Genomic DNA, 27,444 nt, shown 5'->3' on the forward strand with positions numbered 1-27,444 from the left:
TTGCAAACTCTCTGGTCAACTATGTGCCTTCTAGAATATTACGATCGTCTACTACTGGTCTATTGAAGGTTCCAAACCACAGCCTAAAGATAATCGGGGACGCAGCCTTCGCAAACTATGCACCAAAGTTATGGAACACCCTACCTATGGACATTAGGGATTAGGAAAAAAATAAGCAAAAAACATACCTCTTCACCATAGCCTTTTAATACACGCCGCTACTGTACTGTAGATTGCACTATTTTACTCTTTTATTACAGGTTCTAAACTGTCTAACTGTGTGGTTATCAAGCAGGGAGAAAGACTGTCAGGTTTTAAAACTGTGTGGGGGACCCAGGCCTAGAACTGCGCCCTGAGAGAGGGAACTGCGCCCTGAGAGGAAGGCTTGCCCTGAGAGGGAGGTTGAAGGGTCAAAGTGGGTATCAAACAGGAAGGAAGACTGTCAGGTTTTAAACTGTGGATATCAAACAGGGAAGGTAAAGACTGTTTTAAACTGTTGAACAGTAATTCATAAATATTTTATTGCACTGCACTATTGCATCATTTTACTGTCTATTCTACAATTTTATTGCACTGCACTATTGCACTATTTTACTCTGTCTATTCTATTTTAATCTTCTTATTATTGCCATAGAATCAAACCATAAACAAGGTGGCCTATTGGGATGTTAGATCCTAATGTGAAAAACTGTGATTTTATGTCTGCACTTTATGTGCTCATTTTGTCCCTGTCTTTTTTCTGCTGTGAAGCACTTTGAGTAGGGATACACCGATCCAACTTTTTCAGTCCCGATACCGATACCTGGGCTTTGGGTATCGGCTGATACCGAGTACCGAGCCGATACCCATTGTTAAATTAATAAACTGTATGCCTCACTGTGTGGAAGAGACTGGGATCATTATTTTGCGCAAGGCAACATCAGGCATTACTTTCCTCACTTTTTAGTTTTGCTTTCGATGTGTCTTAAAAATGTTAATTATCATCTGTACATACATATATATATATTTTGCAATACAATTGATTGAATAAAGCATAATTCTTTTTTTTTATCAATTTTTCTTTTTTTAAATCTCCGATACCCGATCTAGCTATTTTTGTCATATCGGGGCCAATATCCGATATCAATAACGGATCGCTGCATCCCTAACTTTGAGCTGCAATTCTTGTATGAAAGATGCTATACAAGTAAAGTTTATTTTTATTATTTATTTCAAGACAAAAAAATATATATTTACACCTGTAGCAGCGTGATATATATATATATTTTTTTTAAATGTTGTAGACCATCTCAGATGTGGAATATGCTATTTATTTGATAATTTTATTTTCATTTTCAACCAGCATGGATACATACATGATATGGTCAGTGTCAAAATATAGAATCATCCATTTTGGTTCTTCCCCCCACCCCCACTCCCTCTCCCTCCCACCAGTTCCCTCCCACTAGCCCATCCCCCCACCAGTTCCCTCCCACCAGCCCACCCCCCCCCCCCCCTCCCAGATTCAACTCAGACTCACATTAGGCAAACACTAAACTAACAGAAAATGCAAACATAACGAAACAAAAACACATTCACATCTTCAACTTGCTCCGAGGTCCCAACATAGTCTCATAGATTCCACTATGGGAGTGTACCCAACCTTTCATTCTCCATATACGTCAAAAAGGGTTGCCATGTCTTATAGAATCTATCCGTAGAGCCTCCTAAGGTGCATCTCATATATGCTATTTAAATGAATATTGGCTCTACCACCGATTTAGAAATATATATATTTTCGGTGTCGGCAGAAAAGCCTCCTTGGATCTCATATTTCCCCGTAACTCCAGCATCATTAACACCACGGTAACTCCCCTACATGTATCTGACCATTCCTTCATATCCTTCTCACTAACTCTCATGCTTAAACGAAAGGTCTTCACCCCAACTCAAACCGTCTCACTCAGACGCCCTCCCTATCCCCCTCCACCCTCTCCTCTGACATACTATCCGCTCTACCTTTGAGTGACACCTTCTCTGCTCTCCCCACAGAGATGGCAACCTCCACCCTCCTCTCAGCCCTTGCAACCTCCTCCTCTGTCCCCTTGTTGAGAAACCTGCCCGCCGTTCCCCACCCAGTCCATGGCTGACAGATGCAGTGAGAGAACAAAGACAGGTCCTGAGAGCGGCTGAGAGGAAGTATAGAAAGTCACGCCTCATTGCTGACATCGACACATATCACAACCTCTTGTTAACATTATCCAAAACCATTACTAATGCCAAAGCTTCTTTCTTTCACCATAGGATCGAGGCCTCTGCCAAGAATCTTCGCAAACTGCATGCTACCATGTCCTCCCTCCTCACTCCCCCCCCACCCCCTCCTCCCTCATCTTTCTCTGCTGAAGACTTTGCGATCTTCTTTGAGAAAAAGTGGAGAACATCCGCAGCTCCTTCTCCCAACCCCCACCCATCCCAAACGCTGAATCTAGAACCTCATCCTTCACTCTGTCATCTTTCTCTCCCATTACAGAAGCCGAGACCCTGACACTGGTAACGTCGAACCGTCCGACTACATGCCAGCTGGACCAGCTACCCTCCCCACTCCTCCAGACCATAGCACCGGACATCCTCCCATTCCTAACTGCAACCATCAACTCCTCACTCAACTCGGGGGTGGTCCCCACCTCCCTAAAACAAGCCAGAGTCACGCCCCTCATAAAAAAAAAAACCTGAATCCCACCGTCATAGGCAACTATCGTCCTGTCTCTCTTCTCTCCTTCCTTTCTAAAACACTTGAACGTGCTGTATCCAACCAACTTACTGCTTATCTCTTACAGAATGACCTCCTAGACCCTAATCAGTCTGGCTTCCGGACTGGCCACTCTACAGGAACGGCCCTCATTGCGGTCACAGAGGCACTTCACTTAGCAAAAGCGAAAGGCCTCTCCTCTGTCCTGATTCTCCTAGATCTATCTGCAGCCTTCGACACAGTCAACCATCAGATCCTCCTCGCGGCCCTCGCAGGAATGGGAGTGGCTGGATCTGCGCTGACATGGCTGACATCATACCTCAATGACCGCTCCTACCAAGTGTCATGGAGAGGGACCCTGTCGGCCACCCGCCCCCTGCGGACGGGTGTCCCCCAGGGCTCGGTCCTAGGACCCCTTCTCTTCTCCCTCTACACTAAATCACTGGGTAACATTATCACGTCTCATGGCTTCTCATATCATTGTTATGCCGATGATACTCAACTCTTCCTCTCCTTCCCTCCCTCAGATATCCACGTCTCTGAGCGGATCTCGGCCCGTCTGTCCGACATCTCCGCCTGGATGACGACCAACCACCTCAAACTGAACCTAAGCTAAACAGAATTGCTCCACCTGCCGGCCAAATCCTCCCCCCTGACCGACCTTTCCATCACAGTCGAGAATGCAGCTGTGACCGCGTCCCCGACCGCCAAGAACCTTGGTGTTGTCCTCGACGACCAGTTGAACTTCTCTGCTCACATCGCAGCGACAATCAGAACCTGCAAATTCCTCCTGAGCAATGTCAGAAGGATCCGCCCCTTCCTGACAAAAGAAGCCACCCAACTCCTCGTCCAATCAACAGTCATCTCCCGCCTCGACTACTGCAACGCACTGCTCGCTGGCCTCCCGGCCACTGCCACCAAGCCTCTTCAGCTCATTCAAAACTCAGCGGCCCGCCTGATCTCAAACCTACCGAAGTCGGCCCATGTCACCTCACTTCTTAGGGACCTGCACTGGCTCCCCATTGCTGCACGTATCCGTTTCAAGGCCGTCGATCTAGCATACCGTGCGGCAAAGGGAACCGCTCCCGCTTACCTCCGGTCAATGGTCTCTAACTACACACCCTCAAGACCCCTACGCTCTGCATCTTCTGGCCGCCTCAGACCTACTCCTATCCAAGCTCCGGGAGGGTCATCAAAGAGAAGCCGCCTATTCTCAGTCCTTGCCCCACAATGAACTACCCACCCCAGTTAGGACAGCCGAATCCCGTCTAATCTTTCGCCGTCGACTAAAGACGCACTTCTTCAGCCATTATCTGAAATAATGAAAAGAATTTAAATAATAATAATAATATCTAACCCTAACTAATCTTACTGTCATGCACTTGTCCTAATAAACTAACCTACACTGTAACACGCAACACTTTGATGAACATTGTTACTCAGCTGATAGAGTTGTACCCTTCCTGATGACTTGTCGTACAGAACTTGTAAGTCGCTTTGGATAAAAGCGTTAGCTAAATGACTAAATGTAAATGTAAAAGCGTTTGAACTCCCTAGTAGCCTATTATTACCAACTCTGCTTTCAATCCATTTTTAGCCAGAAGGTCTAGTAGTGTTTCATACCAATAAGTAAGGTAGAAACCAAAGCTTTCATATGGGACAGAATTATGTCCAGCTATAAGTCGGAGAGGGAAGGGTACTGGAAAAGAGTAGTGAAGAAGAGTGACTGGGACACACTAACCTACATGAAGGTCTACATCTCACTGAGAACCATCCAAGCACAACATGTGGTAAATGTAATCAAATTGAGACTGTGGATCACGTCATTCTTCTCTGTCCCGGATATACAAATGCAATTTATTGTAATGTCTCACTGATGGGTCGGAGACCAACGTAAAGATTTTGAGTCAAGTGGTTTATTAACCAGACCGGAACAACGTGGAGGTAAAAGCCATAACGTTAATACTCAAAAGTCCTTTTTTTGTAGGCTAAACATGAAGACATTCATTTGATACAATGAACATTTGAGAGAAAGCTATGGAGACAAAGACAAGAGACATACAAATGTACTGGAGCGGAGTAAGGAGAAAACAAAATAGAGATGAGAGAAAGAAACATGACATACTGATATCCTGGTCTGTGGGCTCCTCCTTCAGCCCAGTGGAAATATCCATGGGTGGGTCCAGCGTGTCCTGAGCCTCTTCTTTTTTAATCATCAGTAAGTCTCTGGGTGGTTCTGGGGCAGAGGGAGACACAACTCAACATGTACGGTGTCTACAGGTATCAGCAAGTTAAAATTAAGACTTTTTACGACCTTTTTATGCCACAATTTAATTACATTTAAGGCCAATTTTGAATTAAAATGAGCACCAAATGTGAAAATAGGTATTTATTGTGAGTAAATATGCATATTGTCAGTTTCAAATTGATAAGGATATTGATGCGAAGAAATAGCGCCGTCATTATGTGTTTAAGTAGAGACCCAGGCCTCTTTATTTTTTTATCAAATCTTTTTTATTTCACATTATAACATATAACAAGACATACCATAACACAATAATAAATAATGTAAAGAATAATGCAAGGAATACATTTAATTAAATATATATAGTAATAATAATGAACAGATCATCAACAGACAATAACAATAACATTTGAGGTCACAAGACGAAGAGAACAGAAAACATTTATATAAAATAATTAATATATATAAGTATACAAATATATACAAAAAAAATATAAAACGAATGAACCATCCCTAGAGCTAAAAGACACAACTTCCCCTAAACCCACCCCCACCCCAGGACCTCTCAGAACCAACCACCCCGATCCCGCTCTGTTGCTAAATCATTGACTTTACCTTCTCAGCTGCAGACACCCACAAGCCAATGTTAGATTCCTTGACTCCAATTATCCGAGCTGTGGATATCTCCAAATAAATTACATCTAAGAATGTTAGGGCCCAATTAATTATCGTAAGCTTGTCGGGTTGTTTCCATCTTACAGCTATCAGTTTTTTGGCTGCTGTAAAGCCAGCAAGAATGAGTATTTTTTAGTTGTATAGGAGCCGGCAGCTGGGAGATATTATTCAGGAGTAATACTGTCGCAGATAGTGGTATAGTTAAAGAACATATATCTGACAGCTTAAAGGTTATGGATTTCCAAAAACGAGCAACCGGTGGAAACATATGAAGGAAAGTGCCAGTGGCCCCCAGGGCGCACAAGGTGCACCAGGAGTCAGCCAGAAGACCCATCATACACAGTTTCCTAGGGGTGAGATATGTTTTTTTTTTTTTTATTATTATTTTTTTTTTAAACATACATATAAACAAACATGACAACACACGATAAGATACACAAGCATTAATATACAGTGTATATCCAATGAAATTACCATTTATACCAATGTCTTATACAGGATATACCCCTAATACCTGTTATCTAAAAACCTACACACATATGCTCCAGCTCGAACCCCCCCCTCCCGGACCCCTCTTTGGATAGTACCTCCATTATCCCTCGCTCCTAACCAGACACTACCATTATAAGCTAGCTTTTATTCTCTCCACCACTTCTAACCACATTGACATTTTGGATTCATTGAGACCCAGAATTCTTGCTGTAGATATTTCTTGATAAATCACATCGAGATATGTAAGAAACCAAACTTTCCGGCACATTTCTTCCGGTTGAAACCAGCGTGATGCGATCAGCTTTTTAGCTATGAGATATGTTCTATGAACATAGTTCAGGTGTATTTGTTGGCGATTGGGATTACGGGAGGCCAGTGTAATATTAGTCCAGACCTCTTCCCAATCAAACTCAGGGTCCACGTCTGGACTATCTTTCCACCCAATTGTATCTAAGGGAAGGTTCTTATGAGGACTCGAGTAAGAGTATATAAAAGTCTGAAACGAAGCCCCTTGAGGTTGCTCTGTCTATGACGAGTCTGAAAAAGGGTTGTCGATGTAATGGCTGACCCCACGGGACCCCATAAGCCCTAAGTGCTGCCCTTAGTTGTAAAGAAGAAAAAAAGGAGGCACCAGGAAGGTGTGGACTCCTTTCCTCTCCCATTGAGAGTTGTTAACACTTTGACTGCCACGCTGTTTGCGCATTGTGTTGTGAGGGTGCCAGCCTTAGTCGTTTCCGCGGTTGTTTCACTATGTTTGCGAAGCTGTGTGTGTTCTGTATTACAGCTGTGGGGACATGGTGTGGCTCATTTTGACAAACGTTACTTGTAGTGCAAGATGGGAATAATAGTTTGTTTCCACACACTGTAGTTTGTAGTTTATTACACGCTAAACATAGCGCATTTCCAAGATAATACAGTATTTTTTTCATACAGTAGATAAAACGCATTATGTGCAATAAGCCCAAACCGTTCTGGCTGATCCCATGAAACTCCAAATACTCCCAAATCAGAGGTATATGACATGTATATATATATACCATCACAAAATCATCAAGGGGGGGGGGGGTCGTTTTAACTCAAAACTCTGATCGTGTTTGCCGACCATGTTTTTTGTCCGGTGAAACACAGGACTGTGATCGTTAGAAAAACACGTTTCAGATTAGGTAAAATAGACATAGAATGTACCTTACCTTAGCCGGAAGGTATTCCAAGAAGAATAATTCCAAGTGATCGCATCGCCATCGCGATTACCAGTGTATATGTCTATACACGTTTCGATGGTCAAATACACTTATGCAACGGAATTCCGAGGCGAGCACTGTGCATTTCTGTCCCAGCAGAAGGAGGGGCCACTAACCGAGGAGAAACTCAAAGTGAAGCTGACTATCAGCCCCAAGCCATTGCAGTTCAGACACGGACGATACTGCCACCTGGTGATAGTCGATCAGCATTGCAGTTCTAATATGTGGGGACATGCCTAAATGATGCAGATCGCTCCCGGCAGGTCTGTAGAGCGGGGATCAAAGTAAAAAGATCAAACGATCCAAAAACGTATTATATCGTTTTTGGCACTGAATGCTTGTCGGCCAAAAACGTAATATGTCGTTTTTGGCAGTGAATGTGTTAACTCATTGACCGCCATGCCCATATGACCAAATTAGGGCTAGCACGCCACCGCTTTAATCAATGGGAGGACGGGGACATTTGCGAGTGCTTAAAATATATCTTAAATTATGGCTATGGGTCTAATACCCCCGTCGCTTATCAATGACTTGCTTGCAGTCAACATGTAAGAAACGGATTGTTTTTTCATCTGTACATTTCCGTTTTATACCGTTTTGAATACGAGTATAGTTTGAGATTTCTAGTAATTCCAGAGAAAGACACGATAATAGCCCTTTAGTGGAATACACAAAACACGTTGTAATTTTTCGGCTGATTTATGAATCGTTTTCAAATAAACGCTAGATTATCGATAGTATATGTGTCCTTATGCACGATACAAAAGCGGGCTGAAAAATCGCTTATCCGTGCCTTGCTCAGCACCAACGGCACGCACACACACACAGACACGTTTGTGATCGCTATGAAAAAAACATCTGATTAACCCAAGACTGGTAACAGAGTCCTTACCTCACATCAGATGTTCTGCAAAAAGATTAATCCAATTCCTGATCGCCATTCCAAATATCGATCGCGTCCATTGATCCAACGTTATAGTCCAAAACACATAATCCACGCTGCTCCCAGTCCCCCCAGTCAACGTGGTACAATGATACTGCATGCCCGAGAAGCAAAACCCGGACCAGACTTTTTTCTTAATGCACATCCCCAGCCAATCCAATCCAATGATGCAATACCATCCGGGAGACGATAGGCGGCAGTATTTGCCCTTTTGCGAGCTCAGACCCATTCCCAACGATAACATCAGGTTGGATGGATGTAAATGAATGGATATCGCTAATAAAAGAAATAACGATTAAAACCCGACTATACTCGTGATTGGCACTCAAGCATCGGCGAGTTAACCCGACTATACTCGTGACTGGCGTTCAATGAGTTAATGGGTTTATGCCCAATAAGTAATTGTTGACTATGAAATATTGGGGAGTCGAGATGCCATGGGCATTTGATGGCACAAGACCTCTGGGCGTTACGCCACGTCTGAATCACATGGGAAATGAGAAGACCAAATCGCAATTGGCATTTTTTAAAGTGTTGGAATAGATTACATCTTGAAATCTTAGTGGGGAAACTGTTTCCTCCTCGAAATTGCGACAGTTTGACATAGCATGGGATGGGAATTGATAAGATTTTATCGATACGATTCCATTATCGATTTTGCTTATCGATCCGATTCTTTATCGATTCCCTTATTCATTCCTGATAAATTTATCATTTAAATAAATAAATTGGAAATTGCAAATAGCACTGGTGCTCTTAACTTCAAAAAGTTTGGAGCACCAGCCAAATGTAAGGAGCAACCAATAATATATGTAATAGATCTGGCAATCCTCAGTAAATCAAACTCCTCTGATGTCATCTGGTCTTTCAGAAGAGCAGCGAGCGCACACACACAGAAAGGGCTCCTTGTGCAAAGTTCTATGTTAATTGCACCAGTAGAGAGAGGGAGGGAGAGGGATGGGCAGACGGGTCCCTCCCCTGAGCCCCGCTCGCCCCCACCCTTTCTAGCTCAGCTCAGCTGTTTTCTCTCTCCGTCTCTGTCATGAGCATGGTTATTTAGCTAGCGTTTGCTGCATCCAGCAAAAGAATGAAAGATTTAATATACATATATTATTAATATATATTTTTTTGTGTGCTGGGCAGACATTGTTGCGCCCCCTTCTATATCTGCAACCAATATTTTGACATTTAAAAAGATTATTTAACATAATTCCGGGAACCGGTTCTCGATTCCCATCCCTAGCCATTGTACAGCCTTACAACCTGTGAAATTACCAAGGGCTCCTGTAGTCCTACTTTTTATTTAAGCATTACATCACGCGCAGGAGTGGTTTGTGAACAATAAACCATGCCTAGGGGTGGTCGTTAGGCCCGAGGCGCAGCCGAGGGTCGTTAGACCCCCCTAGGCATGGTTTATTGTTCACAAATCACGACTGCAAGTGGTGTAAAGCTTTTATACAACTGCCAGATTCATCCAAACTTATTTCTATACAATAAACACACATTAATCGAAGATTTATTGAAAAAACCATCCGCCAGAAAAAGTAGTTCCCACAACTACAAAAAAGACAAGTTGCCTCCATGTGGAAGCAGCTTGAAGTGCATCCAACCAAACTAACACATCCAACTGTGTATTATTGGAATGATTGAGAGAAGTTGCCTCATGTGGAAGCAGCTTGAAGTGCATCCAACCAACTAACACATCCAACTGTGTATTATTGGAATGATTGATTGAAAATTTTATTACCAGATGCAGAATGGGTACAATACAGTACGGCTCAATACACACAATTGTTCAGGGAATGCAGACCTACTTTCCATAGAACTTCATTCTTAGATGCTTCTATATAAAGTAGGTAAAACAAATTAAAAAGTTTTCTTTGCCCTATAGGAAAAAAACATTTTCTTCGCCCTATTCTTTTATTTATTTTTTTAAACCTACTGTAGAGGGCCTAAACTTAACCAGTTGGAAACCAAGTGTACAGTAATAAAATTAGCAATCAATCAATCAATCAATCAACTCAATAGGCCATGCTCACTCAGAACGGCGCAGCACCCAGCTCTCTCAGTCTGACTATCCCCCGCGTTGCAGGCAGAGTGTGTGTGTGTGTGCGTGTGTGTGCGTGCGTGTGTGTGTGGGGGGGGGGGGGGGGGGGGGGTGTGGCGGTGGGTGGAGACTAGAGCGAGCGCTGACAGTCGAACGGAAAAAGAAATTGTAAATTAATCAATCAATCAAACCGCGATTTTTCTTTTGTTACAGAATGATTCAAGACCCATCAATTACATCATCCAACATTGTTTAAACGACTAAGACATCCGCTGTGACAGAATCGCTTGATATTTAGTCGTTTAGTCGCTATGAACATATCCATTTGTAAAGATTATTGTCCACCTTCTTGTGATCCGGCGGAGTGATGTGATGTGGGTCGGTTGTGGGCGGGTCCTGGGCCAGCAGCGTGGAATTGTTGCCAATAAAGACGTGTAAAATGACTGTTTCAGCCAATCAGAATCGAGAAATTTGCATGCCGTTGTATAAAAGATTATAAAAGATTTATAACCATTTCCATGCTGAAGGTAATTTTAGACCACAGCTGTATTCTTATCGTGGTTATCTGTTTATACATGGCTTTTAACCCTTGTGCGCTGCTTATTTATTTATGTTATTTTGGTGTTAACAAAAACTCTGGGTCCGAATGGACCCGGTGTGTAACTCAGTACCAACCACCCCAAAAAATAAAGATTATTATCCTGTTTTGTTTTGTACTTCATTACTAACGTATTAGCTCATCATAACCAGTACCCATATCAAACATAATTTTATATGGCCCCAAGACACAATATACATATTTTTTCAATCTAAAATAGGATTGTATTCACTCACGCTGTTCCCCATATTGAAGAAAATGGGTAAATATGTATGCAATCTGACTATAACATGAAGACACTTTATTGGGTAAACTGCTTTGTGGGAAATAAATCAAGGAACAAAACAACTCCACCTTCCTATCACTCTCTTCCTTCTCTCCCTCTCCACCTCCATATCGCTCTTTTCCTCCTCTCCCTCTCCACCTCCATATCACTCTTCCTCCTCTCCCTATCACTATGTTCCTCTCCACCTCCCCATCACTCTGTTCCTCTCCACCTCCCTATAACTCTCTTCCTCCTCTCCCTCTCCACCTCCCTATCACTGTTCCTCCTCTCCCTCTCCCTATCACACTGTTCCTCCTCTCCCTCTCACATTGTTCCTCCTCTCCCTCTCCCCATCACTCTCTTCCTCCTCTCCCTCTCCACCTCCATATCACTCTGTTCCTCCTCTCCCTCTATCACTCTGTTCCTCCTCTCCCTCTCCACCTCCCTATCACTCTGTTCCTCCTCTCCCTCTATCACCCTCTTCCTCCTCTCCACCTCCCTATCACTCTGTTCATCCTCTCCCTCTCCACCTCCATATCACTCTGTTCCTCCTCTCCCTCTATCACTCTCTTCTTCCTCTCCACCTCCACATCACTCTGTACCTCTTCACCTCTCTGTTTCTCCTCTCCCTATCGCTCTGTTCCTCCTCTCCACCTCCCTATCGCTCTGTTCCTCCTCTCCCTCTCCACCTCCCTATCACTCTGTTCCTCCTCTCCCTCTCCACCTCCCTATCGCTCTGTTCCTCTCCCTCTCCACCTCCCTATCACTCTGTTCCTCCTCTCCCTCTCCACCTCCATATCACTCTGTTCCTCCTCTCCCTCTATCACTCTCTTCTTCCTCTCCACCTCCACATCACTCTGTACCTCTTCACCTCTCTGTTTCTCCTCTCCCTATCGCTCCGTTCCTCCTCTCCACCTCCCTATCGCTCTGTTCCTCCTCTCCCTCTCCACCTCCCTATCACTCTGTTCCTCCTCTCCCTCTCCACCTCCCTATCGCTCTGTTCCTCCTCTCCCTCTCCACCTCCCTATCGCTCTGTTCCTCTCCCTCTCCACCTCCCTATCACTCTGTTCCTCCTCTCCCTCTCCACCTCCCTATCGCTCTGTTCCTCCTCTCCCTCTCCCTCTGTACTTCCTCTCCCTCTCCACCTCCCTATCGCTCTGTTCCTCCTCTCCCTCTCCACCTCCCTATCACTCTGTTCTTCCTCTCCCTCTCGCTCTGTTTCCTTTCCCTCTCCACCTCCCTATCACTCTGTTCCTCCTCTCCACCTCCCTCTCTCGCTCCTGCTCTTGTTCCCATGAAGGGGGGGGGGGGGGGGGGGGGGGGGGGGTGAAGTGTCTAGTCAAATATGAACCTTGATTGACATGTGATCCACAGAGCTAGCCGTAGCATTTCTATGAAGCCAACTGATGTATATAGCCATTTTTCTATACCGGGTCCGTTTGGACCCGAACACCACAGATGTAAAAAAAATTCTAGAAGAGATTGAGAATTTGCTAAAATGGTAAACATGAGTGTTTTTGTGTTTAAATAGCCGCCATGAGCACATACTCAAAGCCTTGTTCCGGAAAAAAAAACAAGATGGCAATTATTGCATTTTAGATTCTTGAAACGGGTCTTGAAACGGGACCCTAACACCACACTTAAATAAACAGGTAAATCCCCACCCCAGGTGCAAAATGAGAACCTTTTTCACAGGTTGTCTTTTGCCCAAATATTGGTGAAGTTAGACAATTTCTTACACATAATTTAGCCTATATGGTTCATTACATGTATAGTCGGAATACGGAATGTGCGAGGGACCATGTGATGCATGGACTATGGATTTATACCTGACTGTACTCAGCCAGGAACCAGCCATATACAGGAGGGTCTACTGGCTAGTGCAAGACAGTCAGAGCTATTCTCTTTATAAAGAGTAATTAAACACATGGTCATTTTGTTTATTTTCCATCTATCAGACTCTTCAAGAATGTATGTGAAAATACCCCACTTTGTAAAGAAAATCACAGATTAGGACTTTATGGAAAGAAAGTGGAGGGAAAGCGGTGGACACTGAGACAGAGACATACAACTATGCTGCAGTGCAACAGAGGAAGGACTACAAGAGAAAAGAAAGACAAGAAAAGGAAAAGTAACATACTGGTATCCTGATGGTCTGTGGGCTCCTCCTTCAGCCCAGTGGAAGAATCCATGGGAGGGTCCAGCGTCAGCGTGTCCTGAGCCTCTTCTTTTTTAATCATCAGTAGGTCGCTGGGTGGATCTGGTGCAGAGGGAGACAGCAACTACATGTTTACAGTGGCATGATTTGCCAACTTTCTGAGTACAACCGTGAGTGAAGCGCTGGCCAGGGGGTATTGCAATCACTCCTGTCTGTCTGTGTATCCATATCAGCTATAACGATCTAATTTGGATTAAATTGAGCACATATGGCTGAAGGACATGGCTGGCTTTTGTTGTGATTATAACCGGATAATTACGTATATTAAACACCTTTAATTCAGGCCTGCAGAGTGGTGTTTAGTTTAACAGGTCAGGCGAGGTATGCGTGTGTCAGGATTTTGAGGGTTTTATCTTTACACAAGGTTATAGCTTGCCGGTCGACGACGCCCTGTGGCCAGAGATATGTTGGAGTTGCCAGGCGATGTCACAACTTTTGATAAAGCGGTTTTCTCAACACAGGAGCAGAGAGAGACAGAGAGAGAAAAGACAGCGAGAGATAGACAGAGCTTTAATCATTTAGTTTATTTTCTTAGACCTTTTTGACCTTTAAACTTTAAAGACTTAATCTTTCCTCGTTTTTCATTCTGTTTTAGACCTCTGTTTATTCTAAATAAATGTCCTTTTCATATAAAATGGACAACTCAGTGTACGTTGTTCAAAAATGCACCAGAGGATAAAATTCCACCACAAACAATTTCCTCATGTAAACGACAAATAAGACACAACGCAGAGAGAGACAGACTACATGGCTGAAAACAACCAAAATCTTACATGTCTAACTGTAGGTGCAGGACCTGGTCCTGGATCATCATATATATATATATAAAACCGTTTTTATTTTAAATCAGTCAATGACAAGTATTTTATTTGAATACATTTTCATCGTTGCCAATTGAAATCAATAACGAGGGTAAACATAAATGCAGGAACACTTTACAACATGCCAATGCCCAAGATAGCCTTGTATTGTAGGTGAAATACCTATGCATTACAAATATTAGCAAATCTCTTAGATACATCAATATTGTGCTATCAGAACAGTTTCATGTTTGCAGGTATTTAATGTAGGTTTGTAGGTATTTAATTATTTAATGTTCGCTATTGGCCGATTGTTTTCTGTCATCTTGTTATAACCATTATAAGTTAATACATCTAGTGATCTATGCACAAAATCTATTATCTTTTCCAGCAAATCTCTTGGTTAAAGAAAGATTGTGTTAGCTAGGCAACATTGTGTTTAAAGTAAAGTATTTAAAATGTTCACCATTTGGCCAAACGAGATTGGTTTACATTATTTTGTATTTTAGATTAGAGTATGGTAGTTTGGGGGGGGGGGCAGTCTGAAATCTCACCTACAGCACCAAATGTAGTCTTGGCCCAGACTGTTTGCTGTTATAGGATATCCCTCAGCTGTATATTTTAACCAAACCACAGCAATGCAAACACCTAAAAGCATATGCATAGCATACGCATCACACAACCTTTTAAAACTGACACTGCGAATGCCACCAATGCTAAAAGGTTGTCAAATACGTGAAGTCAGAGATATTGAAGCTCTAGAAAAGCTCAGACTCATTTGGCCAAACGACATGGCTGGTCAAACGTAGGGCCAGAAAACACAATCTCTGGAGAAGGAGAGAATCCAAACCAAGCGCTTGTGCCGATTTAAGAGACCATTCACAATGTTCCAGTGGTTCAGTGAGTGGTGAGTGAGCAGTGCGCACAGCTGTCAGACAGCAGGTGATTTGAGGCATTTGAGGTCAATTCTAGTGAGGTGCCTTGCTCCATGGCAGGGATGAAATATAGCGCTATCCTAATAACACATTTTCATAGTAGGTGTATATAGCGGACGTTACACAGATGGGTAGGCTTTGCCCATTCTCGCAGGTTGAATGCCTTTCTAGTTTCCTGTGTAATTACATATTTGTCAGACTGGATGTTATTAAATCTTTAGACAAAATGTAATAGAGGATATAATTGAGTCCTGAGCCTCTTCTTTCATGATTGTTAGGAAATTGGAGGGTAGATTTGGGGCAGAAGGAGACCGCAACTAAGTAAATACTCCACCATTTTGCTCATTCACTTGAATATTATGTGGATAGTATTTACAGTATATTTTAAGTGACTTGAATGTTATGTAGATAGTATTTACAGTATATTTTTACTTTAAGTGACTTGAATGTTACGTGGAGAGTATTTACAGTATATTTTAAGTTACTTGAATGTTATGTGGATAGTATTTACAGTACATTTACAGATATATTACAGATTATATTAGATCTATATACTTAACTGTATTTCAAATCAACTATACTTAATTCTAGGGCGGCTGAGTGGCGCAGTGGGCAAGGCGCTCGCCACTAACACAGGAGATGCTGGTATGGAGCCCAGCTCTCGGCGTTGCTACCGGCTTGGCTGGCCGTCATACTAACACAATTGGCAGTGTTAGAGGGTGGGAAAGCCGGTGGGTGGGGATTGGACGTTGTGGACAGCGACTCCTACAGGTCGGTTGGGTGACGCCGGTGTGGCGGAAACAGGAAGTATCGGGGGCAGCGTGAGCCTCCCACGTGTTACTCCTCGCCACTGAGAGTTCGAGCTGCTGCGGTGAAAAGATGTGACAGGCTACCTCCTTGTGTACCGGAGGGGACACGTGATGCAAGGCTTCTATCCTCACTACAGCCGACCAGTGGGAGGCATAGTCTAGCAACGTTCAAGACAGGGGAGGGAAGAATTGGAAATACGAAATTGGGATGGGAGAAAAATAGAAAATGGGGAGAAAAAGTGTATAAAAAAAAAACTATACTTAATTCTCCTCCATTACAACTGTGAGAACTGTGAAGACATGTGGCTACACAAGACAAAGAAATGTTTTTACCATGTATTAATTGGTAGACAAAATTGAATATTTAAAAATAAAAAGAATTTAATATAAAAAAGGTTTAACAGTCATTTGACATGCTAAATATCAGATTTACATTGGATCTAGTTCTCACATCAAATGTTGTGTTTCTACCTTTTCCTTAATTTTTCTTAACATACTAAATATAGTGGTTAGTCATTAATGTATAAAACCCACAGACAACCCAAACAAAAACATATTAAAATGGATGTTAACGCTGTAGCCACATACGTTTGACGGATTTAATAACTGAGATTTCAGCTCAGCTAATACTTTGCAAGCTGTAAAGGAAATTATAAAATTCCACTGTGGAAATGAATGCGTTAAAAAGATCTGGAGTTGCTGTAATGAAAAAAAGGGGCAACTTAGGGCTGGGCGATATGACCAAAAACGTTATCGCGATAAAATTATAAAATTATTTTCATATAATTCGATATCGATAATTATCGTCGATATAATGTCCGTCAAGTTTAATTAACTTCTTATGCTGCTGCGAATGTCTCAAGTCGAGTTGATGTCGTCATCAGTCTGCGCACGTTAGCCGACAAGCGGAGTATCTCATGACAATAAATATGACACTAAAATACTCTCTTCCGCCACAATATATTGAAACGACGTCCACTGTATATCCCACACTACCATAAACGTGGCCTCAGAATTCAAAACACACACATACTCGGCACGTAAATATATAAAACAGTGCCGTGCAAGCTAGTTATCCTAGCCAGCCTGTTGGTTCTAAGCGATGTATTCCATGACAATGTGCTAAATATGACACTAAAATACTCTCTTCCGCCACAATATATTGAAACGGCGTCCACTGTATATCCCACACTACCATACACGTGGCCTCAGAATTCAAAACACACACATACTCGGCACGTAAATATATAAAACAATGCCGTGCAAGCTAATTAGCCTAGCAAGCCTTGTTGTTGAGTGAGTCCTACCTCCTTCCGGGTCTCGGCCATCTCCTTCACTGATTGGTTGTTAGCTGTTGTGCGTAAGCACGTCATCACGTAACGCTGGTTGTTGTTAGTGAGTGTGTTGAGCCGAGGCTGAACGGAGCCAAGCTTGGAAAATCGATATATCGAAACTTTGCGACCACGTTTCATGTTTATTTCGAGGAAATAATTTATCGCGATAGTTATCGTTATCGTTTTATCGCCCAGCCCCGGCAACTTAACAGGAAGCAATCAGAACTAACAAAACAAGACCACTGACCCATTTAGCTAATGCTTAATACATCACAAGCCTTCCATTCTCTTAGCTCTCCTGGCTGCAATTCAAGCCAACAGGGGGAACACAGGACACAGATATTCCAGAATGAAGTGCTCCAAATAGTTAGGCTAAACATGAACACATTCATTTGATACAATGAAAAATAAGGAGAGAAAGCTATGGAGACAAAGACAGACATACAAATATACTGGAGCGGAGGAAGGTGAAGACAAAATCAAGATGAGAGAAAGAAACATGACATACTGATATCCTGGTGGTCTGTGGGCTCCTCCTTCAGCCCAGTGGAAATATCCATGGGTGGGTCCAGTGTGTCCTGAGCCTCTTCTTTTTTAATCATCAGTAGGTCTCTGGGTGGTTCTGGGGCAGAGGGAAACACAACTCAACATAAGGTGTCTACAGGTATCAGCAAGTTAAAAGTAGGACTTTTTAAGACCATTCAATGCCAGTTCAAGGCAAATAGATAATAACTGCTCAAGATAAAGAATATTTGGGCGGCTAGGTGGCGCAGTGGGCAAGGCGCTCGCCTCGAACGCAGGATATGCTGGGTTCGAGCCCAGCTCTCGGCGTTGCTACCAGCTTGGCTGGTCGTTCATACTAATACAATTGGCAGTATTAGGGGGTGGGAAGCTGGTGGGTGGGGATCGGACGTTGTGGACAGCGACTCCTACAGGTCGGTTGGTGCGCCTGCGCAGTAGAATCAGGAAGTGATGGGGGCAGCGTGAGAGATCGCGCTGTGCAGGTGAAAAGATGCGACGGCTGCCTCGAGTACCGGAGGGGTCGCGTGATGCAAGGCTTCGTCCACATTGCAGCCGGCTTGTGGGAGGCATGGCCTAACAGCGTTCGAGACAGGGGAGGGTAGAATTGGACAATACGAAATTGGGGAAAAGAGAAAAATAGAAAATGGGGAGAAAAAGTAGATAAAAAAATAAAAGATAAAGGATATTTGTTCAAATGTTAATTGATGTGAAAAAATATATTTGTCCTTAATGATATTAACCACTACAATATTCTTACAACCAGTGAAATTAATTTACAGCCTTACAGTCAGAATAAGGTCATTTAGACCACAGCTGTATTCTTATGGTGGTTCTCTGTTTAAATACATGGCTGTTAAATAAACATGTAAATCCCACCCCAGGGGAATCATAGTCACATTTCCCCTACTGTCTCTTTTCAATGTCCATTGTTTGGTCCACTGCTTCAATAAGGCACATTATTCTGGTGTTTTCCCCTTGTAGCTCATTGTCTGTTCCACCACACTCTTTAACCAGAATGAACATTACTATTTGTTCAAGTGCATATTTGCAACATACAGATTACATTATAGCAATTAAATCAACTTCACAAATACCATTAATTCACTGAGCAACATAGATAAACATACTTTTATTTTACATTTAACTACTTGCAGTAGTGTAAGACTGTTCTCAAAAACACATCCGGCTTCAACATGGACGGTCGCATTTTACGTAGCTCCCGTAACCAACGCAACAGAGCAACAACAAAAAAGTACTTTGCGCATTTTCTACTTTCCCTCCTGTGGATTATGGATTTGTACCTGAATTCACAACTCAAGCAGCAACTCCAGACAGAAGTGGAGGGTAGCGAAAACGTAAATCAGCAGTCCCATTGCGACTTCTACTTGTTAACGGGCACGGAGAGGAAACATCCAGCCTTCGGAGCCACGGCGATCCACGCAGTACTTACTGCAAATCCGGAACGAAAGAAATTACCCCCGGCAGGCAAGTGTAATAAGAGATCAATGTTTTTATTATATCTGCTCATGTCGGGTGACATACATCAGAACCCTGGTCCCGTAATGACACGGAACCAGAGACTACAGCAAGAAGCGATGGAGGTTCCCATCGCGACCAACAGCATCAACAACGCAACCTTTGGCTACATCCACAGCGCGGGCGGCGAAGCTCCCCCAATGACGCCACAGCAGACGAGCACACGTGAGGCAGTGACGAGAGGAGGTGAACCAAGGGTCGAAACCATGACGACCATCTCGACGCGGGATGTAAACATCTCGACGCCCGATAGCCGGCTAGCTAGCAGAGCTAACAACGAAAACAACCAGGAACGAGTCCTTTGTTGTTCCAGCATGGCGCGGGACCCGACCCCCCCCTCCCCCCTCCTTTGTTGTTCCAGCACGGCGCGGGACCCGACCCCCCCCTCCCCCCTTCTTTGTTGTTCCAGCACGGCGCAGGACCCGACCCCCCCCTCCCCCCTTCCCACCCACAACAACACAGAGGAACAGATCACAAACGAACAATACTTCGAACCTGCCAACATCAATGAAATAACCAACGCCAATGGACTGAACATTTTTCACATTAACATTAACAGCTTAAAAAACAAATTGGATGAAATCAAACAAATATTCATAAATGGTAAGGCAAACATACTGTGCTTCTCAGAAACTAAGCTCGACGATTCTGTAAAAGATCCAGAGATAGAGATTGAGAACTACTCAATAATCAGGAATGATAGGAACAAACATGGAGGTGGTGTCTGTATGTACATACACAAGGACACCAAATTCATCAACAGAAATGACCTGAATCATAAATCAATTGAAACTGTATGGGTGGAAATCCTATTCGAAAGGGCGAAATCCCTACTGGTTGGCACAGTCTACAGGCCGCCAGATCATAGTGGCTTTTATGATACACTGGATGGGTGTTTAGCTGGAGTTGAGGATGTAGACAAAATTCTTATTGGAGACTGGAACACGGATATGCAACGAAAAGATGCACCCGTCTTCAAGGCCTTCAGTAGGTTTTGTGATCTGCATGGCCTCAGCCAGCTAATCACCCAACCCACACGTGTATGTGAATCAACTCAGACTACCATTGACCTCATTCTGACCTCCGACAAGTCCAAGATCTCAAATAAAGGGGTTATAGCATGTGGGTTAAGTGATCATTATATGATATTCTGTACCCGAAAAAAACTAAAACAAAAGGCTGGCTGCCACAAAACAGTCACATCTAGAGACCTCAAAACCTACTCTAGCGAGGCCTTCAACCTTGAACTGGAGAGTCTGGACTGGTCAGATGAACTCAATGGTACACTGGTTGACGAAACATGGCTTGGTTTCAAAACCAAATTCTCAGCAATACTAAACGACATGGCCCCCCTAAGAACCACCAGGGTAAAAAATCGCGCTGAGCCGTGGATGCACTCCGAAATACTGGCCGCTATGAAAACCAGAGACAAAAAATGCTCTGAGTTTCGTAAAAGTCAGTCAAAGCTTACTAAAAGCACGAGCAGTGAACTCCAAGCCCACGTGACTGAACTCAAACTAGAAAGAAACAGACTAAGAAACGACGTAAACTCCATGATCAAAACTGCAAAAAAGAATTTCATCAATGACAAAACTGAGGAAAACAAAAACAAACCATGTGAACTTTGGAAATTACTCAATAATCAACTAGGATGCAGTAAAAAACTTAAAACCAGATTCTCAAACATAAACATAAAAACGGACAACACGCTCATCACAGACAAGCTGGATGTAGCCAATTACTTAAACATTTTCTTCACAAACATAGCCACAACACTGGTAAACAAACTACCCTCCCACTCAGGGCTTTATGGGGTAGAACACATAGTAGCTTACTACAAAAACCTAGGGGTCCGCAAGGACGACTTCAAGCTGGAAATGGTAACAACAGATGAGGTACTCAATAAACTGAGCGCCCTCCAACCTAACAAGGCCACTGGCCATGACAACATCCCCTCCAAATTCCTCAGAGACTCAGCAGCCGCCATCACACCAATCATCACACACATAATAAACCTCTCCATAAAACAGGGACACGTCCCCAAGGACTTCAAAATTGCGAGGGTGACCCCTCTGCACAAAAAGGGCAGCAAATTAGACCCAGGCAACTACCGCCCTGTTTCTATTCTCACCTCCATCTCGAAAGTCATGGAAAAAATAGTCTACGAACAGGTCGAAAAGTACCTAGCGGAAAAAAATCTAATCTACGAATTCCAATCTGGCTTCAGAACATCCCACTCCACTGACACATGCCTTCTCTATTTGAATGACCACATCAAACAAGAGGTGGACGCAGGCAAATACTGCGGCATGGTCATGCTGGACCTACAAAAGGCCTTTGACACGGTCAATCACTCCATTCTGATTGACAAGCTAAAAGCAATTGGTTTTGATAGTCTATCAGTGAGCTGGATGCAATCCTACCTTGAGGGGAGGGAACAGATGGTGGAGGTAAACGGTACCCTATCCCCCCCCCTCACAGTGAGCTGTGGTGTTCCACAAGGAAGCATACTAGGACCGCTACTGTTCCTAATTTATGCAAATGACATGTCGTCAGCTTGTGACTGCAACTTGTTCCTGTTTGCAGACGACTCAGCCCTGCTGGTCTCTGACAAGAACAAGTTACAGGTTGAAAAAACCCTCAGCTCGGAACTAGGCAGAATCTGCATATGGCTCGCTGATAACAAACTATCATTACACATGGGCAAAACAGAGTCCATTCTCTTCGGTTCAAATAACAAACTCAGCAAGACCGACGGCTTCTCAGTTACAGTGGGTGACAATATTGTCACAAGGAAAGATGAAATTACCTACCTGGGTTCCATCCTAGAGGCTAATCTCTCCTGTGACAAAATGGCATCCAATGTAATAAAAAAAGTCAACCAACGAACTCGATTCTTGTACCGGATCTCCTCTCTGGTAAACAAGAACACCCTGAAGACTCTGGCAGGAGCACTCATTCAGGGGTACTACGACTATGCTTGCACCTCATGGTACCAAAGCACCTCAAAGGCGCTAAAAACAAAATTACAAACATCTCAAAACAAACTGGTCAGACTACTGCTTGACCTTACTCCTAGAACCCACCTCACCCCTGCCCACTTTGACAACCTAGGATGGCTTAGAGTAGACGACAGAGTACAACAACTTGCAATGGGCCTGGTCTACAAGATACACTACACGACCAAGGTACCCATGTACATGTCAAAATACTTCCCAAAGGTCAGTGAATACCACGATCACAACACCAGAGGGAGCTCCACAAATCATGTTAAACCCAGATTCGGCTCAAATAAGGGACTAAACACGTTTCGCAATTATGCCACATCAATGTGGAACGCCCTACCCAAAGCTGTAAAGGAATGTGGATCACTACCCACTTTCAAAACCTCTCTCAAGGGACACCTACGGGAGACTGCAATTCAACACGTCAAATGTATATACTCCCTTTTCTTGACTCCTTCTGTATCACAAACAGTACTGTATTTGCAAATCTGGTATGTCATAAATGTATAGATGTAGCAGTACTGACTATCTGTATGTCATATATGTCTATATGAATTGAAAATGGGGGACCCTGATGGAAACAAGACAAACGTCTTTCTCAGGTCTGCATCCCCTTAACAATTGTATGTATTGAGCCGTACTGTATTGTACCCATTCTGCAATCTGTTAAATAAAGTTTTCATTCATTCATTCTTAAAGTACATAGGGAATGTTAATTAACTCAAACTCAACTCCTACTTTAAACTTTGACTAAATGCATTTGTGAAATGTACTTCATAAAACCGTATAACCAAATTCACGGATAACAAATATAACCTTATTCAAAAGAATTGTCAAGTGTTCAGGGCCACAACATTGAACATAACGTGTCTACTAGCTAGCTAGCATGGATACTAAGTTAACTGTTAGCCACGACGAGAGGTAGATTATCTCACTGCTGTTAGAACTAGATTTAATTAAAAAGCTATGTAACATAAAATGGTCGGTCTGTATTTTGAAATAAGACTCACGGTGTAAGAATAATAACAAACCTGTTCTCATTTTAGGCTTCATCATAACATCTCAGACATCCAGACATCGATCTCTCCTTCATAGTTACTCTTCTAGTTATTTACCAAGACTCCAGATATCTCTACAGAAGCTGCCATGTCTCGTTGAATTGCGATATCAGTACTAAATAGTATTTGTATTCGCGTAACTAACGTTAGCTAACATGAACATTTAATTTCCAAATAAATCCACATTAGTTTGCTAGCTCTGAAGCTGAACCCAGACAGGGACCGTGACAGTAGAACAACACTGCCTGTGATAGGACAGTGTCAGGGACCCACTGAGTATGGTGCGCCGTGATTGGCCGGTGTCAGTATCGCGACAGTAATAGACCCGCAACACTTCCGGTATGTTCAGCTCATAAGAGAGCGTGGGTCCGATATAGACACACCATAAAGTTTAACTCATAATTTACAAAAGTAATTTTATAAATATATCTACAGATCATGTATCTCCATTACATGAAGGTGGAGGTAGATGTGACCTAAATAACTATGGACCAAACTGTCTTGTCTAACAAGAATCCTGGAATCATTGGTAAAATAATCTACCTAAAAAGCATTTATCTGAGGATGGAAAGATTTCTGTTTGTCTGTTATCTTTTTTTTTTTTTTTTTTTATTATTATTATTATTATTATTATTATTATTATTATTATTATTATTATTATTATTATTATTATTATTATTATTATTATTATTAAAACGTTTTTACTGTTTGTTTAATAAATAAATAAAAAATATGTAAACCCTGGAACATTTGTAAAATGTTTAATACATTACATGTTTTCAATAAAATATCTTTATTTTAGACATTTCATTTCTGAAAACATGCCGTAATCCTTATACTGTTCAATAACCTTTCTTTAAACTGTGGCAATTTTTAAATGTTGTTTCAATGTAGATTTTTCACAAAAAAACTACCCTTTTGACCAGAATTCAAGGTTGAACCTTTTAACACAATTTTCCTCAAAACATACCAGATTTGTCATTTACAATTTAGCTGAGGCTTTTATCCAAAGCGACTTACAGATTGTGAACAGCATGTCACCAGGAGGTACATCTGTGGCAGCTAAGGGTCAGTCAGTGGCATTCAATTCATCATATGACACACATGACATACAGATAGACAGTACTGCTACATCTATACATTTATGACATACCAGATTTTCAAATACAGTACTGTTTGTGATACTAAAAAAATCCAGAAAAAGAGTGTATATACATTTGACATAGAAACTGTGCATTGGAGGAGGTTGGGTAGGTGGGGTGGGGCTGTACATTGGAGGTGGGGGGGGGGGGGGGGGTTGGGTAGGGGGGGGGGGACACTGTACATTGGAATACTGGCATACATTTGACATAGAAACTACATTGGAGGAGGTTGGGTAGGTGGGGTGGGGTTGGGTGAGGCTGTACATTGGAGGTGGGGGGGGGGGGGGGGGGGGGGGGTTGGGTACATTGGAATACTGACAAAGCCATGCTTGGTCTTTGGTCTTTATTGTACAACTGGGTTAGGACATTTGTAGGGGCCAGTTTTGAATTGCAGTCTCCCGTAGGTGTTCTTTGAAGGTGGGTAGTGATTCACATTCCTTTACAGCTTTGGGTAGGGCGTTCCACATTGATGTGGCATAATTGCGAAACGTGTTTAGTCCCTTGTTTGAGCCGAATCTGGGTTTTACATGATTTGTGGAGCTCCCTCTGGTGTTGTGATCGTGGTATTCACTGACCTTTGGGAAGTATTTTGACATGTACATGGGTACCTTGGTCGTGTAGTGTATCTTGTAGACCAGGCCCATTGCAAGTTGCTGTACTCTGTCGTCTACTCTAAGCCATCCTAGGTTGGCAAAGTGTGCAGGGGTGAGGTGGGTTCTAGGAGTCAGGTCAAGCAGTAGTCTGACTAGTTTGAGATGTTTGTAATTTGGTTTTTAGTGCCTTTGAGGTATGGGTTGTAGTGCAAATTCTGTGCCAATAAATATAAAGTGTGTTTAGGTGTTCTAAAGTGGGTGCAGCAGTGAGTTGTTTGTTTAAAGTGAGTGTGTGCTCGTGGATGTGTGTGCTGTGAGTGCATTTCATTTGATGGTTGTTACGATTGTTCATTGTTCAACCTTGTTCATTGAGCAATCATTGTTCATTGAGCATCCTGATGGCCTGGGGATAGAAGCTCCTTCTGAGTCTCTCTGTGCTTGCCATGAGACTCCGGTATCGCTTGCCTGACCGCAGCAGTTCAAAGAGGCAGTTGTTTGGGTGGCTGGAGTCTTTGATTATTCTCTTCACCTTGCCCATGCACCGCTTGTTGTAAATGCCTTGGAGAGTGGGAAGCCCCCCTCCAATTGTGCGTTCGGCTGAACGGGCCACTCTCTGTAGTCTGCTGCGGTCTTGTGCAGTGCTATTCCCAAACCAGGAGGTGATGTTACCAGTCAGGATGCTCTCTATTGTGCATGAGTAGAAGTTCTTGAGGATCTTCTGACTCACGTTGAACTTCCTTAAGCGCCTAAGGAAGTAGAGGCGTTGTCATGCCTTCTTGATAACACTGTCAATGTGTGTGGTCCATGTCAAGTCCTCGGATATGTGGACTGACTCCGAGGTACTTAAAACTGTTCACTCTCTCAACCGGTGCCCCATCGATGCTGAGAGGGCTGTAGTCCCTGACCCCTGACCTCCTAAAGTCCACAATCATCTCCTTTGTTTTGCTGACGTTCAGGGAGAGGCAGTTCTATTGACACCATACCGCTAGAACCTTAACCTCCTCCAGGTAGGCCCTCGTCGTTTGCAGAGATCAGGCCCACCACTACTGTGTCGTCAGCAAATTTGATGATTGTGTTGTTGTACATATTAGCAAGATAGATAGATTTTATTTCAGATATGGTTTGAAGAGGTGTTTTCAGTCAATGGCAGAAAATGATCATTATAAGGGCAACCGAACAACAAAAAGATGCCAGTGAGGGGGGCGGCTGGGTGGCGCAGTGGGCAGGGCGCTCGCCACCAACGCAGGATATGCCGATATCGAGCCCAGCTCTCTGCGTTGCTTCCGGCTTGGCCGGCCGTCATACTAACACAATTGGCAGTGTTAGAGGGTGGGAAAGCCGGTGGGTGGGGATTGGACGCTGTGGACAGCGACTCCTACAGGTTGGTTGGGTGACGCCTGTACAGCAGAAACAGGAAGTATCGGGGGCAGCGTGAGCCTCCCACACGTTACTCCTCGCCACTGAGAGTTCGAGCTGTCTGGTGAAAAGATGCGACAGGCTGCCTCCTCGTGTACCGGAGGGGACACGTGATGCAAGGCTTCTATCCTCACTACAGCCGACCAGTGCGAGGCATAGTCTAGCAACGTTTAAAGACGGAGGGGAGAATTGGAATTACGAAAATTGGGATGGGAGAAAAATAGAAAAATAAGGAGAAAAAGTCGATAAAAAAAAAAAAAAATAGATGCCAGTGAGGGATATGGTACGAAGCTCTTTCCAACGCGTGGTGCTGTTGATAGTAAATCAGGTCGTCTCGTTGAGTGCATTTAAAACATTTTATTTTCGCTTGCAAGGTGGATAAAGCAAAGCATAACATAAACTCTGTTTAAACTGTAACTTAAACAAATAAACTTGTGTTGCAAAATAAACCTGAATATTACTCAAAACTGAAAACAAATAAAACATGCACGGTTGGAAAAACTGTGTGGCTTCCCTCCCGCTGCGCACCTGTGACACACATACAAATAGGATGTGCCCGAGATCATCTGAGCCCCGCCTATGCCACCTGCCCAGCTAATTAGTCAATAATCTCAATAACACAGCACCTTCATACAATAAAGTAACCACAGTAAAATCATCAAATTGGCTACAACAATCATTGTTGCACTCAGAAGATGAAGCCTTTCATACAAAGTAGTTAAAATTTCATATTTAATTTTCATATGTCCGAGTTAGTTTACTGTAACATAAATTCACACCTTACCACTTATCTTGACCCTTACAATTCATCCATATGATTAGCATATCATACATTCTAATGA

General features: G+C 43.1%; 1 protein-coding gene across 1 annotated transcript in view; it reads right to left on the reverse strand.

Moving 5' to 3' along the window:
• Positions 1–23,519, reverse strand: part of LOC311233586 (uncharacterized protein) — a gene marked incomplete at its 3' end in the record, with an annotated part of 116,173 nt that extends 92,654 nt beyond the window's left edge. Inside the window, exons 1-4 of the mRNA XM_084320553.1 lie at positions 23,425–23,519; positions 17,839–17,952; positions 13,375–13,494; positions 4,854–4,964 (exon numbers count right to left, since the gene is read on the reverse strand). Of these exons, the coding sequence (XP_084176679.1) occupies positions 4,854–4,964; positions 13,375–13,494; positions 17,839–17,952; positions 23,425–23,449 (370 nt within the window). The 5' untranslated portion in view covers positions 23,450–23,519. The remainder of the gene's footprint in view (positions 1–4,853; positions 4,965–13,374; positions 13,495–17,838; positions 17,953–23,424) is intronic.
• Between the last annotated feature and the right edge of the window lie 3,925 nt (positions 23,520–27,444).

This window comes from Notolepis coatsorum, assembly GCF_963971535.1.
Source record: "Notolepis coatsorum genome assembly, chromosome: 8".
Taxonomy (NCBI): domain Eukaryota; kingdom Metazoa; phylum Chordata; class Actinopteri; order Aulopiformes; family Paralepididae; genus Notolepis; species Notolepis coatsorum.